Source organism: Pristis pectinata, chromosome 2 (assembly GCF_009764475.1).
Source record: "Pristis pectinata isolate sPriPec2 chromosome 2, sPriPec2.1.pri, whole genome shotgun sequence".
In the NCBI taxonomy this organism is placed as follows: domain Eukaryota; kingdom Metazoa; phylum Chordata; class Chondrichthyes; order Rhinopristiformes; family Pristidae; genus Pristis; species Pristis pectinata.
The window spans coordinates 60,471,338-60,488,506 of NC_067406.1; the positions used below are offsets into that span (position 1 = coordinate 60,471,338).

The window sequence follows — 17,169 nt, forward strand, 5'->3', positions numbered from 1 at the left end:
TACTCAGTTAGCAAAATTATTTCATATACAAACCCTGTGTAATCCATATACCGAGGCCTTCCAGTTTCTGAGCTAACTCCCTTGCCCCTTGCCTGTTCCTACACTATAATCATCATTTATTCCTTTCAATCATTCCCTGAGATCTCAGCAGTATAACCTCCTCAAGATGACAGTTTAAATTTTCTAGTATGCTCAGATCCATAACTGGCACTGTAGTAATCAAGTAAGTGTTACATGAGGATAAGATTGGACAAAAACAGGAAATGGTGGAAACGCTCGACAGATCCGGAAACATCCATGGAGAGAGAAACAAATTTCATGTTTCAGATCAAGGACCATTCACCAGATATGCTGTGGCTGATTATTGGACTGGTGGTCTGGGGAGTAGCGACGTAATGGGATAAGGTCCCAGGCACTCAAATGTTACTTGTATGATCATATATTGAAGCTGTGGTACCTCAGTCTACATCTGTTTGACGGCGTGACAGATTGAATTTTATTTTATCCATTCATTGGATGCAATCATCGCTGGCCAGCATTTATTGTCCATCCACTGCTGAGCCATTTCAGAGGGTAATTCAGAATCAACCTCTGGCAGATGGCTCTGGATTCGCTTGCAGGCCCAACTGGGAAAGGAAGGCAGGTTTCCTTCTGTGAATGTGTTGGGTCTATACAACAAACCGATAGTTTCATGGTCATTATTGCTGATGTTTGCTTTGTTTAACAATTCCAGATTTACTTCATTACTCAAATTTAAATTCCCCAGTTGCCATAATGTAATTTAAACTCATGTCCCTAAATTAATAGCCCACGAATTTTATGCTCATCCAGTAACTTGTTCCTGGAAATAACAAAAAAAAGCAGTGATATTATTCCTTATCTTGGGTAAGGTTGCCAACTCCAACCACCATTCTAACCTCTTTGCTGTCAGAAATCCAAAGATCTCCAAACTGTCTCTTCAGAGAAGCTCAGAAGTTTGGCAAATGTGATTGGTATCGATAGGTAAAGAGGTCAGCATGGATGTGGTGGGCCAAAGAGCCAGTTTCTGTGCTGTACCACTCTTTGACTCTATGTTGGGATTCTGACTTCAATGCCAGAAAGCAGCTTCACATCAGCCTGGTACACAGTCTGGGGATAATGTCGGTATTCGTAGCTCTTGCAATTAAATTAAATCTGCAACTTGTGTGGGTTTTCCTTGAACCATCCATTAATGCTTCCTTTTAAAGGTTGCAGCACATCTAATCTGCTAAAATTGTGTAGCCTGAGGTTAAATGACCTTTAAATTGTACTCTTATAAATAGCTGCAGGATCATAGAAAATACCATTCTTCCCCATTTTTAACACTATCGTCACCTAATATCAGTATCAATCTTCTTTCTCTTTTATACATTGAAAGAAAAACAAAGACAAAAAATTCAAATTAAAATACAGTCTGTGATGCACTCCAGCACCCTTAATGTCCATTGCTCACGTGGGGCCATGGATGTCCCTCTGCCTCCCCAGGAACACAATCCAACCATAGAATAAGGACAAACAATTGAACACCTCAATGGTCCGTTGCCCGAGCCATGAAAGTCTACCTCAGCTAGTCCCAGGTGCAGTCATCCTCTGTCCACTGGTGAAGTGAAGTGACACTGGAAGCTCACTCTGCATACATAATGAACTTTAATATCAGGATCAGGCTAAATAGGGATTGCCTAATTTGGGTGCATCCAATTTATGCATCATTCCAACCACTTACCTCCACAACAGCAGAGCAATTTCATTCTAATAATATTTAGCCTATTACAAGCAGTCTGAGAATTGGCTTATTGTGCTAAATTATCTGCAGTAGTTTATAATGTTATTTATTGCATTATTTTAATATATTTTTGTAGGCAATGCCGATGATAACAGAAAAAGGGAAGGCTGGTGAGTAGATCTGTATCTTACTTTTGGAATTTGTAATATTCCTTCGACTCATTCCTTGGTCAGGATTTGCTTCTCAAACAGATGATGAATAGGGAATATAAAAGTATATTTTTTTTGTGGAATGTTTGAAATTTAATTGCATTTTTGTTAGCATTTCAATTTAGTTCAAAATCTCTTCCTGCGCACACATTCTGGAGCTTCCTTATCACATCTGTGGGTGCAGAAAAACGACTTTCATTGGCTATAAATGGTTATGTCTCAGTGTGAATAGAGCTGGCTCACTCCACTGTGTGGGAAAATTTTTCATTAATTTCTGTAAAAGTGTCTAACCTTTCAAATTAACATGTGCGTAGTGTTATGACTTGGTCAAGGATTCCAAGCATGGACTTCAAAGAATGTGGCTTGAGTTCTTTATTCTCCACATGCAAATCTTTGATGCTTAAAGACATATTCTTGGTTGCAGAGTTTAGTGAAGATTTACATTCTGACAGAGCTTTTTAATTCATCAGTCACTGTGCCAAATTGCTGTGTGGGAAAGGATGTTGTTTTGTTTTGGAGGAACAAACGCCGCATTGCTAGGATGTCAGCGGGTAAATAGCAAAATCTGTATATCTTTGCATTTTTATACTGCTGTTATTCTACCTCCTTTTCATCAAGAATTTCCATACACATTGGTTGTTCACATCACAATCTGCCTTCTTGGCTATTTCCTAATGATTTTAATTTACATGCTTGGAGTGCTTCTTTCGTTGCCGGGCTTTAGTTATTTGATGGAAAAAGTACTCACTCAAATTTCTTTTGCATACAAAACCAGACGGACTCCCAATACAAGGGTAAAGAACGGTGGATGTGTGAGCTGGGAATAATGCAATTCATTTGACTGCTTACTACGAAACCGAGACAGCCTGTCTTGAAACTACCAGTGGCAGCACCTGAGATAATTTCATGATTTAAAAGCAATGCCTTTTGGTATTAAGCCTTTCTCTGTATAATCCCAAATTTTCACCCAGTTCCAACTGAGAATTTGTTGGAAGTGTGTCTGTTGCTTCTTCAGACTTTTGAGTAAAAAAGATGCCTGAGATTGTGCTGTATGTGAGCCAGAAAAACCAAAAACCCAAACAAAGCAACACCCAAGTGACTTTTCTTTCAGCAAGCTCCATAAGCCTTACCCAAGGACGTGAACAAGATGAGAATTCAGTCTCCTCTGTCTCCTGGCTCTCAGATCTGAATTGTAATGAGTTGGTGCATTTCCAATTGAGTTTCTAAGGAGCCCATGGTGTAATACTGCTTCTAATGTAAGAGCAAATTGTGAGAAGTCAACAGTGCCACACTGGTGTATAAATTTGTTGTAGAAAATAAAGGGCTGTAGGTGCTCTTCAATGATTGTGACTGAAGCACACAGTTGGGCAGGCTAGAGGGAGTATTGCTAGCATCCAACCACTTGTTTGTTGACTCATGTTATTTTTGGGATCCATGCATCACTAGCAAAGACAGCATCTACTGCCCATCCCTCATTGCCCTCGAGAAGTTGGTGGGGAGCTATCTTCTTGAACTGCTGCAATCCCAGCTGCATTGATACTTTTATCACCTGATGCTGGAACCAGAAAAGGATAGTTCTCCCTTTCCTATACCTCAACAAGTTTTTAAAAAATGATAAGTAATGACATAATATCACATATTTCAAGCAGAGGTGGTTAGGTACACTAATGCCCTCAGCAATAAGACTTGCCCCTTAAATGTTCATGTTTTGAATGTCATTATGAAAATGAAGCAACTCCTGCAGAAAATCCATGCTGCAGAACTGAATTTTGCATCTATTCTGTGCACTCTGTGTCTCATCAATTAGTTTATTGAGGGAAGGTCAAGGCTGAAAGAGATGACAAAAATAACTATCTCTTTTCATTCATTATGAGAAAACAAAAGCCAAGACCTGATTCCTTAATTGACCGGAAATGAATTAAGAACTCAGGTTCTTAAGTAAAGTGACTTTTAATTTGTGACTGGTTGAATTTGAGTGTATGTGTTGTAATTGTTCTGGATTTTCCTTTCTTGCTGAGTTCTGCTTTTCTCTATCGGTATGGAAATCATTTTTATTGAATACTCTGTTTAAGACAATTAAATAGCTCTGTAATTGTCCAGATTCTCATTCTATCTTATGTGTGCAATCGTATGCGAAGACATTGAGACACAGAGATCATGAAAAGAAACAGCCTGTTTACAACTGTAAGATTTTTATGTGAACTGAGCCCTGGCCAATTTGCCCAGAGCTCTACTCGAAATCGATGGTGCCACTTGCAGATCATGAGGATGGATGTTACAGAAAATTGAATTGCCACACTGGTATAGAGCCATCGAGTTCTTCTCAGAATTAGTCACACAATATTATCAGCACTCATTTCTAAAACTAGCGTAACCTACTGTGTATCTCTTTTAAGAATGCTCACTTCAGGTTTCTGCCTCTGGTTTATGTTAGCACCCTTGCCTCTGAGATTCAAGATTGTGGTTCAAATCTCACACCGAAGTCTTGAACACAAAATCTGGATTAATATTTTCTACAGTCCCTTGGTGTCAAAGATAACTTGCTTTCACTCCAGTTTTGTTAGCTCTGAGGTTATGGATAAGGCCAATGTGGGAACTGCAAACTCTTCCACAGATGGAGTTAGAAGTGTCCAATAGGTAGGATGAGTGGGTGGTTTGTGAGGTGGTGCATTCCTTCTGGTTTTTATGCAAGGCTTCCCTGTTGCTCCTAGTGTTCTCAATACCATCCCAAATATTCCTTCTCCACTTTGAGTGGGCATGGTCTAGAGATTCCTAGAAGTGAGGATGTGACGCTTCTTCAAAGAAGCATTGAGCACATCCTCGAATCTTTTCCTCTGTCTGCCTCATATTCTCTTTCTGTGATGGAGCTCAGAATAGACTGTCTGTTTGGGGAAACTTGTGTCAGGCGTGCAAAAGACATGGCCTATAACTCAGGGAGTACTGCATTGTCGGAGATATCATCTTCCGGTAAAATGAGACCCTGAATTCTCTCAGACATGGACATGAAGGATTCCAAGGCACCATTTGAAATGTAGGAGAGCTCTTCTTCAGCACAATGGCCAACACTTATCCCTCAAGAAACCTCATTGAAACATTACCTGTTCATTATCCTTTTGGTTTCTATGGGAGTTGCCAAGCTTCCTTCATTACAGAACAACTACATTTCAGAAGTGGTTAAATAGTTGTAAAGTGGTTTGGGATGTCCTGAGGTCAGGAAAGATTATTTATGAACACATTCTTTAGAGCAGAGTGAAAATGAAAGTGTTTCATTCTCCAAAGCTGCTAGCTTATACCTTGAGAAGCATGAAATAAAATTAAGTTGTTATATTTTCCATTTAAGTAATGTGAAAAATTGAAAAACATACATTCTACAGCTAGGATGAATTTGTTCCTTTGTTGAAGGTAAAAAGAATGTTTTATCATGGTGTCAGTGAATTACATTATTTCTGACACACAGGATGATAACAATTATATTACAGCTTAAAATAATGTTATTACAGCCTGATATAGATTAAATCTGATGACCTTTCATTATATGATGTCACAGGTCCTATTATGGAAATAGTTTGAAAAGGTCGAATGTTTCACTCACTCTTTAAAAATTCAGGAGACGGTAAACTTTAGTTACACTATTAAGGCAGAAGCAACATGACATTTAACGATTATTTTTTTTAAGTATAAACAAATACTACACTTAACATTTAATAAAATTCTGTATCTCAAAATATTTAGAAAATATGTATCTATAATTTATGAATTAACAATTGGCATTATTGTAAAAATAAAGCCAATAGAGATTCTATCTTTCCTAACTCACTCAGTCATATATAAGCAGTAAAAAATCCTCATGAGGTACTTCACCTCCAGTTGCTGTTGTCCGAGCTTTTCATCATGCAGAAGGAGTTATTAACAGTGAAGGTAGAGGTGCACAAGTGACAAATATGGAGAGAGTTCCACAGACTAACATTTAGGTTGCTTAAGTCTTCTGTCATGAGCATAATGTTGGGCCAGAAGGAGAACAGATATGAATGGATGGAGTGAGAGAGATGCAACATTGGAGAAAGTTGTAAACAACCAGACATTAATCTGACATGATACCAAGCTGCTCAAGATCCAGGGGTGTTGATGAAGGAATCTGATACAATGACTCAAACCGTGCCGACAAAATTATAACCAATTGAGCAGTCTGTGAAGCAGTTCTTCCAACTTTCACACCAATCCACAAAGGTTAGTAATAACATCTGGGCCAGGTTTGGATTCTCTTCATCCATATTGGTACCTGGGTTGCGATCAAGTGGTCTGTGCCATTGTGAGTGTTGATTTTCTTGCGAGGCCACTTCAAAGGATATCTGTGTGGAATTGGACACATATTCACGTGGGCTGAGTAGGAGAGAAGGATTTCTTCCTTAAAGACCACTGGATTTTTCCACAGCATTGTGCTCACTTTTACTGAATTCTATTGTTTGCTTTCGGATGTTTTAAACAGCATGCAGAAATGTGAACTTATTTTATAATGAAACGTAGAAAGTGAGTATATTTGATGATTTACAAAACAAAACAATTAAGTTAAAGATCCAATGCCTGAAGTGTACAGAATCAAATAACCAAAACAACATAATTAAGTCAGAAAAGCACTTTGTTGCAGATAAATCATTCCCTTTCTAAATTTTAATAAATGCAGGCCCAGAAGTAAAAAAGGGCTAAATGACAGCACATTTCCACTTCACACTGGAATCTAAAATAAAGGGTTTGCATTTCTCCACAGCACAATGTGATGATCTAAGGGTCAGAACACAGGATGGGGAAGAAGCAGCATCGTGTGACCTTGTAGGCCAAGGATCAGAGCACGATGACCTTTAGCAGCAGGTTGATGCATCAGCAACTGTGATACATCAAAGCCCAGCTGGTCCCTATATTCAATGGAATGTTTTTAATCTGTGTGGCAATAAAGGTTCTAATAACAAGGAACATGAGATGGAAGAGAGTTGGTTCATTTTTTTAATATTCTAGTGATTAACTTCGTGAAGATTATTTTATATTACGCAGTTAATTAGTAACAGTCTAACCCTGATGATAGAAATATCAAAATGAGTGTTTGGATGGACAAGTATCTTGGCAGAGTTTGAAGCCATGAAAAAATAGCAAAAGGGTGAAATTTTCTAAAACAATTTTCTGGTTGCCTAGTTATAGGATGGATATCATTAAACTGGAGAGGGTACAAAAAAGATTCATGAGGATGTTACCAGGACTGGAGGGCTTGTGTTATAAGGAGATGCTGGAGGCTGGGACCTTTATCCGTGTAGCATAGGAGGCTGAGGGGTGACTATGTAGAGGTTTATAAAATCATGACGTGCACATATAAGGTGAATGTTCACAGTCTTTTTCCCAGGGTAGGCGACTCTAAAACTTGGCATAGATTTAAGGTGAGACAGGAAGGATGTGAAGGGGATATGAGGGGCAACTTTTTCCACACAGAGGAAGGTGGGTATATGGAATGAGCTGCCAGAGGAGGTGTTAGACACAGGTACAATTACAGTGTTTAAAAGACACTTGGACTGGTACATGGATAAGAAATGTTTAGAGGGATATGGGACAAACACAGATAAATGTGACTAACACAGGTAGACAACTCAGTCGGCATGGTCAAGTTGGGCCGAAGGGCCTGTTTCCATGCTGTACATGTGTCTATTATGGTGGCTCTGAGCCATTGGTGCACTTGGTGCAGCCCAGCAAGCAGCCAGTTCTGAAAATGCACCAGGATTCTCCAATGAGGAAAAATTCATCCAATATATCTCCTACTAAACTAAAATTTCTCCCTTCTCCTCTTCAGAAGGTGCTAGCATAGAGTTGCCATCAGTCATCTGGTCACGTTATTCTTCATGTGTGTCCATATATTGAGCATCCTTAGTCTTTTCAATTTTGCTTGCTATCACAACTAACTTCACTTAATATTCTGATAACCCTAGCACACGGTGCTAGCTGGGTTTATATTAACAAGCTCAGGATAAACCAAGGATCAAAATTGTATTGTTTAGCTATAATTTACCTTGCCAACAAACCTGCTGGGAGAACCAGGCAGAATATTTTGAATAAATTTGAATTTTAGAGTAATTGAGTCATAGAGTTATACAGCACAGAAACAGCCCTTCAGCCTAACTCATCCATCCCAATCAAGGTATCTTCCTGAGCCATTTGGCCCACATCCCTCCAAACCTTTCCTATCCATGAGCCTGTCCAAATGTCTTTTAAATATTGTAATTGTATCAGTCTCAACCACTTCTTCTGCAGCTCGTTCCATATACCCACCATCCTCTGTGTGAAAAACTTGACCCTCAGGACCACTTTAAATCCTTCCCCTCTCAACCTAAACCTATGCCCTCTAGTTTTAGACTCCCCTACTTTGGGATAAAGACTGTTACAATCCATCTTATCTATGCTCCTCATGATTTTATAAACCTCTGCTAGGTTACCCTTCAGCGTCTTTCGCTCCAGGGAAAACAGTCCCAGCCTATCCAGTCTCTCCTCGTAGCTCAAGCCCTCCAGTCCCAGAAACATCCTTGTGAATCTTTTCTGCACCCTTTCTAGCTTAATCACATCCTTCCTATAGTATGGTGCCCAGAACTGCACACAAAATTCTGGGCGCAGTCTCACCAACATCTTGTACAAACATTACATGATGTCCCAACTCTTGTACTCCAATGAAGCAAGCATGCCATATCTTTCCAGCTTAATGACATCCTTCCTGTAACTGAGCAACCAGCACTGTATAGAACACTCCAAGTGTGGTCTCACTAATGACTTGTTCAGTTGTAACATGACGTCCCAACTTATAGTATGAAAGGCCAGGGGTCAGATGGCAGTGACAACACTACTGACCCCCATGGTCGGATGATAGCGTTGCCTATCGGGTCAGAAGCTATACCACTGTCAATCAAGGATCCAGCTCCACCCCACCCATCAAAAGCATACCTAAGGATTGGCTTGTAACTCACCTTTGTTCTTGACCCTGAATCATTGGCTTGTTTGAATTACCTGAACGGGCTCCACCCCGCTACAGCCCTATAAAAGATGGTACATGTGGGCAGTTTTCACTCTTTTCCAATTGCTTCTGGGGTTGAGACCACAGGTGAGAGGGTGCACTTCCACAGGGATCTGGGAGCGTCCTAAGTAGATTCCAAGTAGTGTAGAGCCGTTGTTTGCCCAGAATCAGGGGGTCCAGACAATGTATTTGTTCGTTTCCTGATTGTTTGTACTAGTTTGTTGCGTGTGTGAGCATGTGTGTGCACTTCACCCCTGTTGTGACTCCCCCCACGTTTTGCGATCACCCGTGTGCAAGTGTGCATTTGTTCCTTCTCGTTCTGTTCCCATGTCTGTCTTTGTAAATAAAATTCTCCTTTTTGAAGTACAAAGACTGTGTGTCCAGAGATTCAAAAGAACCTTTCTCATTAACTCCTATACTCAGCCTTGACTGAAGAAGGCAAGCATGCTAAATGCCTTCTTCACCACCCTGTCTACCTGTGTCTCTACTTTCAGGGAACTATGTACTTATACCCCTGTGTTTCTGTTCTACAGCACTCCCTAGGGCCCTGTCATTCTCTTTAAATTGGTAAATTGGTTTCCTATTGTCACATGTACCAAGATACAGTGAAAAACTTTGTTTTGCATTCCATCCATACAGATTATTTTATCACATCAATGCATTGATGTAGTACAAGGGAAAACAATAATAGAATGCAGAATAAAGTGTTACAGTTACAGAGAAAGTACAATGCAGGCAGACAATAAGGTGCAAGGCCATAACGAGGTAGATTGTGAGGTCAAGAGTCCATTTTATCGTACTAGGGGACCGTTTAATAGTTTTATATCAGTGGGATAGAAGCTGTCCTTGAGACTTTGTGGTATGTGCTTTCAGGCTTTTGTATCTTCTGCCCAGTAGGAAGGGAGAGAAGAGAAAATGTCCAGGGTGTGCGGGGTCTTTGATTACCAAGGCAACGAGAAGTGTAGACAGAGTCCATGAAGGGAAGGTTGATTTCCGTGATGTGCTGAGTTGTGTCCACAACTCTCTGCAGTTACTTGTGGTCTTGGGCAGAGCAGGTGCCATACCAAGCCTTGATATATCCAAATAGGATGCTTTCTATGGTGTATCTATAAAAATTGGTGAGGATCAAAAGGGACATGCCAAATTTCTTTAGCCTCCTGAGGAAGTCGAGGCACTAGTGAGCTTTCTTGGCCGGGGTGTCTGCATGGTTGGACCAGGACAGGCTATTGGTGATGTTCACTTCTAGGAACTTGAAGCTCTCGACCCTCTCAGCTCAGCACCACTGACGTAAACAGGAGCATGTGCACATCTCCTGTTTAAGACAAAGAAAGTGAAATTGGATAATTTTGTATTATTTCATTAGGTTCAAAATGATTGAAGGACAACAATTATAAAGAGCCTTGTCATGTGCCCAAACAATGTTGGATATAAAGGGGCTCTGTTGGGTCAAACATCAACAAGGTGCCCCTGATGATCACATTAAACTGATGCTAGACACCTACTTCTACTGCGTAGGGATCTAACATCAACTTGACTAATTCCATTCTGAAATTTGGCAACACTGGGCATGGTAGGCTCAGATATCAGGTCATTCTGCAACCTGAACAATGGACCTTAGATAAAGCTTTGAAGTCTTCTGAGAAAACCATGGATATATACTTTTTATTTACCTTTAAGTGACACAGGAGTGTTGCTCCTGGACTTGCAGCAACTCCTTATGGCACTGCAATTCTATACTGGATTCCCATTCCCCTGCCCTGGAAATATTGAAGGGTTATACCCAGTGTTGCAGTCAGCCCTAGTTGGTTTAAATGCATTGTTGGCACTTGCAGAATCTTATTGACCCAGTCTTCATTTTGTTATCATTTTCTGCTTCCTCTTGCAAAGCCAATGAATTTGTCATCAATTTGTGTAATGCTATCTTGCTTAAGTACCTCAGTCATCAAACATTTCTTAAAGTCAAAGTAATAGTCCGAATCTTAAATACTTTTTAACTTTTAATGCTGCCTCACAGAATTCCAGAAGATCTGTGAAGCATGACCAACTGCAAAGAAAAACATGACAGCAATTCCTTGTTTTACTAAAATGGATCATGTTTTTCTTAAGTTCAGGTCCTCAGTCCTGGGCGCTTCACCTGCCTTGTCCCTGCAAGCTAATAGTTCCCTGTGGAAATGGAAAATTTGGATTTCCTTTCAGCCTATACGGAATCTCATGTGGAAAAGCTGTGAGCCGTTCCCAACATATCAAAATGGGCTCCGCTGGCCCACACCCCACCCAAGCCCAACCATGCAAATGATTCTGTCTCTGAAACATGGGATGGGGTGTTCATCAACCAGTTCTTCCTCACAGGCAACCTCTGTCAGCAAAGTGCAACTCCCAGAATTGAAGGCACAGTGTTTTTACTCTGTCTTACTTTACTTATATTTTCTTATGATATAGAAGGAGGGCAGGCACGGTAGTGTAGTGGTTAGCATAATGCTATGACAGTGCCAGTGACCCGGGTTCAATTCCAGCCACTGTCTGTAAGGAGTTTGTACGTTCTCCCCGTGACTGCATGGGTTTCCTCCGGGTGCTCCAGTTTCCTCCCACATTCCAAAGGCTTACAGGTTAGGAAGTTATGGGCATGCTACGTTGGCGCCGGAAGCGTGGCGACACTTGCGGGCTGCCCCCAGAACATTTTATGAAAAAGATGTATTTCACTGTGTTTCAATGTACATGTGACCAATAAAGATATCTTATCTTATCTATGCCAGCAATACCATCAATCCTACTCATCCACTCATTTTACTGTAACCTATTCCCTCTTACATGTTAATCAATTCCCTTCCTGATTCTCTTTCCACACCCACTTACAGTAGGAGAAATTTTACAGTAATCAGTTAACTTACCAACCAGTACGTCTTTGGGATGTAGAAAGAAACTGGAACTCCCAGGGGAAACCCACATGGTCACAGGGAAACATGCAAACTTCACAGAGACAGCTCCGGCAGTTGGAGTTGAAGCCAGTCTGCTGGAACTGTGAGCCAGCAGCACCGCCTACTGCAACACCATGCCACCCAGCGTGGGGTGGAAGGATGCCCAAGGGAAAGCTATTGTGAGCCTAAGTTAGCTATCGTGGCCTAACTGAGGCAGGTTTCCAGTGCCAGATCAAATTCCCTGGAGGCTTAACTAAGGACAAACCAGGCTCATCAGTATAATGAAGGCCTGCCTCTGCCTGAGTACACTCCACTGTCAGCAATCCATGCACGTGCGGATCAAAATCCAGAAAAGTGTCCAGGCATTCATTATATACAATTGAATTCCACTGTAATTGTCCAGGTCCACCAAGCATTAGAATATCACACACACAGACACCAGGAAAGAAAATCAAGAATTTTGCAGACCTCGCAGTGAGCTATCATTTTTTTCGCCATCTTTCTGTTAAAGTTGTGTTTAACAACCATAGCACAAGTAAACAATGTTACTTTGTTGTTATGTATCTTTAAACAATATGTTTTGAAACTTTAATTTTAGCATCAAATCTTGTAAAAACCATGCAATTAAAATTCTCCTATCAGATTCCTTCTTTTTCAGCCCTTTGCCTCTTCTACCTATCGCCTCTCAGTTTAGTACATTTTCTCCCCCTCCCCCCACCCATTACCTTCCCCCTCTCACCTGGACTCGTCTATCACCTGACCTCACCTATCACCTGTCAGCCTGTGCTCCTCCCCCTCCCCCCACCTACTTATTCTGCTTTCTGACCTCTTCCTTTCCAGACCTGATGAAGGGTCTCGGCCCAAAATATCGCTTGTTTATTTCCCTCCATGGTTGCTGCCTGACCTGCTGAGTTTCTTCAGCACTTTTTGTGTATTGTTTCAGATCCCAGCATCTGCAGAATTTCTTGTGTCTCCAACTGAAATTAATGTTTCAGTTTGAAGACCCTTCATCAGAATAGTTTTGATGAAGGGTCTTCAACCTGAAAACTTAACTGTTTCTCTCTACACACATGTTGCCTGACCTACTGTGTGGTTCCAGCATTTTCTGTTTTATTTCAGTTTTCCAGCATCTGCTGTTCTTTGATTTTGATTTATTATACAGTTAGATATGGACTCACCTTCAAATATGTTATTCTAAATCAATTGCGTCATTCAGTATTCATCCACTTCTTAAATAAGCTGTTTTACATCTCTGGTTAACCATTAAATACACTGGACCAGACTGTCTGTGGCACTTCCTTTCCTTGACAGAGAGGAAAGACTGGTTGTTGAAGAAGACCCTAGTGCCCATTGAAACAGAATTAATGTTTAGTATTCAACCAAATATACCATTTTTCTGGATTTTCCATCAGCCTTCCTTGGTCGAAGAGTTAGAGAAGCCCTCTTAAAAATTTAGGGTCTAAATCCAGAACAGAACCTGATACTCGTTCTCCCCACACAATATGTGAAACAGTCATCGATACCTTGATAAAATTGCATGTGCTTTCACCCCCTGATTTATGCTTTTCCCTAATTTTTCTATTTTTTTCTTTTTTTGGTATTACCATGTTCTAAATTGATCAGATTAATTCATTCCAGAATCCTCTTATTTATCGGAATAGTTCACCATCTGCACAAATTAGAGGTTGTCTATGAGATGATGGCCAAAAGAATCTTTGAGTTATTTGGATGTTTTTGCTGTTTTCATTATTAATTTCTACTTAATTGTCTATTTCTGTTTTACTGTACACTGTAATTTACATCCTATTCATAACAGATATATTCTCTAATATTTCTCATCTGATAGTTAAGCTTAATTTATCGAGTGGAAGCTAGGATTTGGATATTTACTGAGGCAAATTGTCTCATCAAAGGTGGGCTACAGCATCCTTGCCCCTCCTGTTTTGGGAGATGCTGTCAAAGAAGTTTTGGCAAGTTGCTGCAGTATGTTTTGTTAATGGTACATGCTACAATCATGGAGGGCCAATGGTAGAGAGATTGAATGTTTAAGGTGATGAGCTGATATGAGCTTCCTGAATTTTATTGAATCTGCACTCATCTGGGCGAACACAGCATACTCTTCCATTGTCTATTGCAAACTATCTAAGGTTGAAAAAAATCAGCATTTAAAAAAAATTGAACCTGCTCTTGCTTTAAAAGCAGCTGTGGTATCAAACCTACATGCCTCAAGGTTGCTCCATGATATTGGCAATGAGAAGAATTGCTGTGTTACCCAGAGGTGCACTACTGATTGGATAGGTAGTGTGTCTTTGGACGAGCCTGAGAGATGAATGGTTTCATTCAATCCCAATAATATATGTGAAGGAAAGCAATTAGCATGTCTCAAAATGTGAGTAATAGGGCTACTTTATCATCCTAATCCATTTTAATAGTGATAAAATTATAACATTTAACCAAAATATTGATATTGACTACTGCTGAAGTTCTGGTAGATGGCAGTGTCTGAACGATTGGCCCCATCTATTAAGTTAATAAACATACCGATGTTTATCTGAAAGGTTCCTATGGAAGGAGACACACCCTTTGATTTTGTGGATTTTTTCAAGTAAAGAACTTCATTTGATGTTTGATTAGTATTGCCTGTTCACACTTGTTTACATTCCTTTTAACTTTGATATGAGCCTTGCTGACAGCATCTCCAGTAACGTACATGCTCATTTACAGCTGGAGACGCACATGCTTGTTGTCTCTCAAGATATAGACTGAAGAACCCTAAGTGACAGGAATGTGTCACTCCCACCATCAAAAGCACATCATAAAGATGAAAAAGAGGAAAGAGATGTCTTCAGCTTTTACAAGCGAAAATTGGAGGGTGTGGAACAAATTGTTTCTTCTTTTGGTTCTTCAATGGGAAATAGCTACACATAAATACATTAAAAAGAAATGGGGATCAATCAAGGGTTGGGCACCTATTGTTGGAATTCATACAGCAATGTAAAAGTACCCTGTTATAACTGTCACAATGTCACACGAAGAGTGAGATCGCGGAGAACCCAAATGCAGAACACTGGAACGAGACTGGAGTTGGGATGCTTCCTCGGTACCAAACGCAGACTGTCAACCAATATTTTTTTTATCTAGATTGCAATATTGACCACACTTTAAAAATATTTCTTTGGCTGCAGAATGCTCTGAGACATCTTTTGTGAAGATGATATCTAAAAGTATTTTCTATCTACTTCCCTGGGCTTACAGTACATATATAAAACAACAATGTGGATTTAGGCGCAATAAAATGGTTGGTAATGTATAATCAATTTCCATTACAAAAAGAAGGATTTGAGTAGGGGGAGAGGGTGACAGAAACAAGGAGCCAAACCTTAACTTATATTTTGTTGATTTCCCCATGTTGACTTACTCGAAGCAATTATCTGATCCTGATGCTGGAGGAACTCAGCAGGCCAGGCAGCATCCATGGAGAAAAGCAGGCGGTCAACATTTAGGGTCAGGATTCCAGCATCTGCAGTCCGTTGTTTCTCCAATATCAGATCCTAATAGGCGAGACCATCCAGGAGAGCAGGGTCTTTCACAACATAATGTCTCACGTAGGTGGACCCGTGCTCTCTCATAAGAAGGCTGATAAGGTTTTGACAGTCAGCAAACTGATACCTCAGGCTTTACTAACTGTCATAGCTGTCAATGCATTTGAATGTCCCTGAAATTCAATAACATCGAAAAACTATTAAAACATATTAAAGCAATGTAATTAAATAAAAGAAAATTAAATGATTTAAAAACATAAAAACACTCTTAAACCATTGAAAACATTAACAGAGTCACAATTAATTAAAACAAAATGTAAATCACTACATTCAAATGAACAGTTTGCTGTTTCTGCATCAAGATGAACCTAGCAGAGGTTCAGCAGGCAGATTCCACTGTGTAAATATCTGGGGAAATGCAACAATATCACGCTCCACCACTGGACTGCATGTGACAGCAGTACATGAGCGCAGCAGGGAAATCACCAGTTGAACTCAGGCAGCAAGTTTGAGATTTCTGCCATTGTGTGAGAGTGCCAAACTTTCTGACACTTGGGTAAATGCCAGCAATTCAGTGTGGAACTATCTGCATTTCCCAGCAAGTTCTAGCCCGAAAGGTTATGATTATTCACATCCAAAATGCTTAAAGAAAACTGCTATCTTATTTGAAGAAATTTTTCAACACTGAGCTCTGAAGATTTAAATATATACAAACATATGGTAAAAGAACAGATACCTGTGATTGTTAAAGTCCCCATACATCTCGTTCCATTTTAGACATGACACTCCCAGCTATGATTTTAGTCAATCATGCACAGGATTCTTTAGCTTTCAAGTTATGTGAAATTTCTCCCAGATGAAATGGAAACATTTTTAACCACATGGTAAGGTTATTCGGGGAGTAATTTCTAGCCTTCATAAAACACAAAAGGGTAGAAATGTGATTTTGGTGGCGAATGATAAAAGTGTACTGAAAAGGAGAAGGCTGAGCAAGTTTGATTAATTTATTAATATACAATCCCATTCACTAAGAGAGAAGGATCAAAATAGCTGAAACAACAGTGAACTATATTTTTATAAAAATGCAAGTGTTTTGCCACAGGCACATACTATGGAAGTGAACAGTACGCATTGACGTCTTTATGTGTTGAATGTCCTTAGAAACCTGCACATTTCCTAACTGCACATTTTTAATTTATTTTCTGAGAAACTTCTCCTTATAACTTAATTTTTTTGTAAGAGTTCAGGCATCCACTCCCATTGACTTCAGAGCAGCGAGCCATGAATATACTCATATCTCTCTGCTAATATTGAACAACAAAACATTTCTGCCTATAATGTTCATGCTATGAATTCTATGAACTGGTACAGGACAGTAGCAAAAGCATGGACTTTTAAAAAGGCGGGTGTGGAGACAATGGCTTGTTCTTTAGTGAAATATTTGACAGTACACTAAGAATTAAACAAAAATTGGGAAAAAATTGTATATTTTGTTGTCACAGTCGAGTTTATTGTCATATGCATAAGTACACGTATTCACAGGTGCAATGAAAAACTTGCTTGCAGCAGCATCACAGGCACATAGCATTATATAAGCAACATTCACAAGAAAAATATAAATTAAATATAAATTATGCACAATTTTTACAAGCTGCAATTGTATTCTTCAGGTTTCTGCTATGTATTTAATGCAACTTGATTGAACAAAAATGAGACAATAAGT

General features: G+C 39.7%; 1 protein-coding gene and 1 long non-coding RNA gene across 3 annotated transcripts in view; one reads left to right on the forward strand and one right to left on the reverse strand.

The window, feature by feature from the left end:
• The window catches only part of dlc1 (DLC1 Rho GTPase activating protein), a 363,786-nt gene that overhangs the window by 189,544 nt on the left and 157,073 nt on the right, over positions 1 to 17,169 (forward strand). For both annotated transcript variants that reach the window (XM_052036245.1, XM_052036255.1), the window contains one exon: positions 1,878 to 1,911. In XM_052036245.1, the coding sequence (XP_051892205.1) occupies positions 1,878 to 1,911 (34 nt within the window). The remainder of the gene's footprint in view (positions 1 to 1,877; positions 1,912 to 17,169) is intronic.
• LOC127581678 (uncharacterized) lies at positions 9,498 to 15,877 on the reverse strand. Its single transcript, XR_007957986.1, has 3 exons — positions 15,775 to 15,877; positions 15,323 to 15,619; positions 9,498 to 10,301 (listed from the first exon to the last, which is right to left on the reverse strand). It is a non-coding gene; the product is annotated as an uncharacterized LOC127581678 (long non-coding RNA).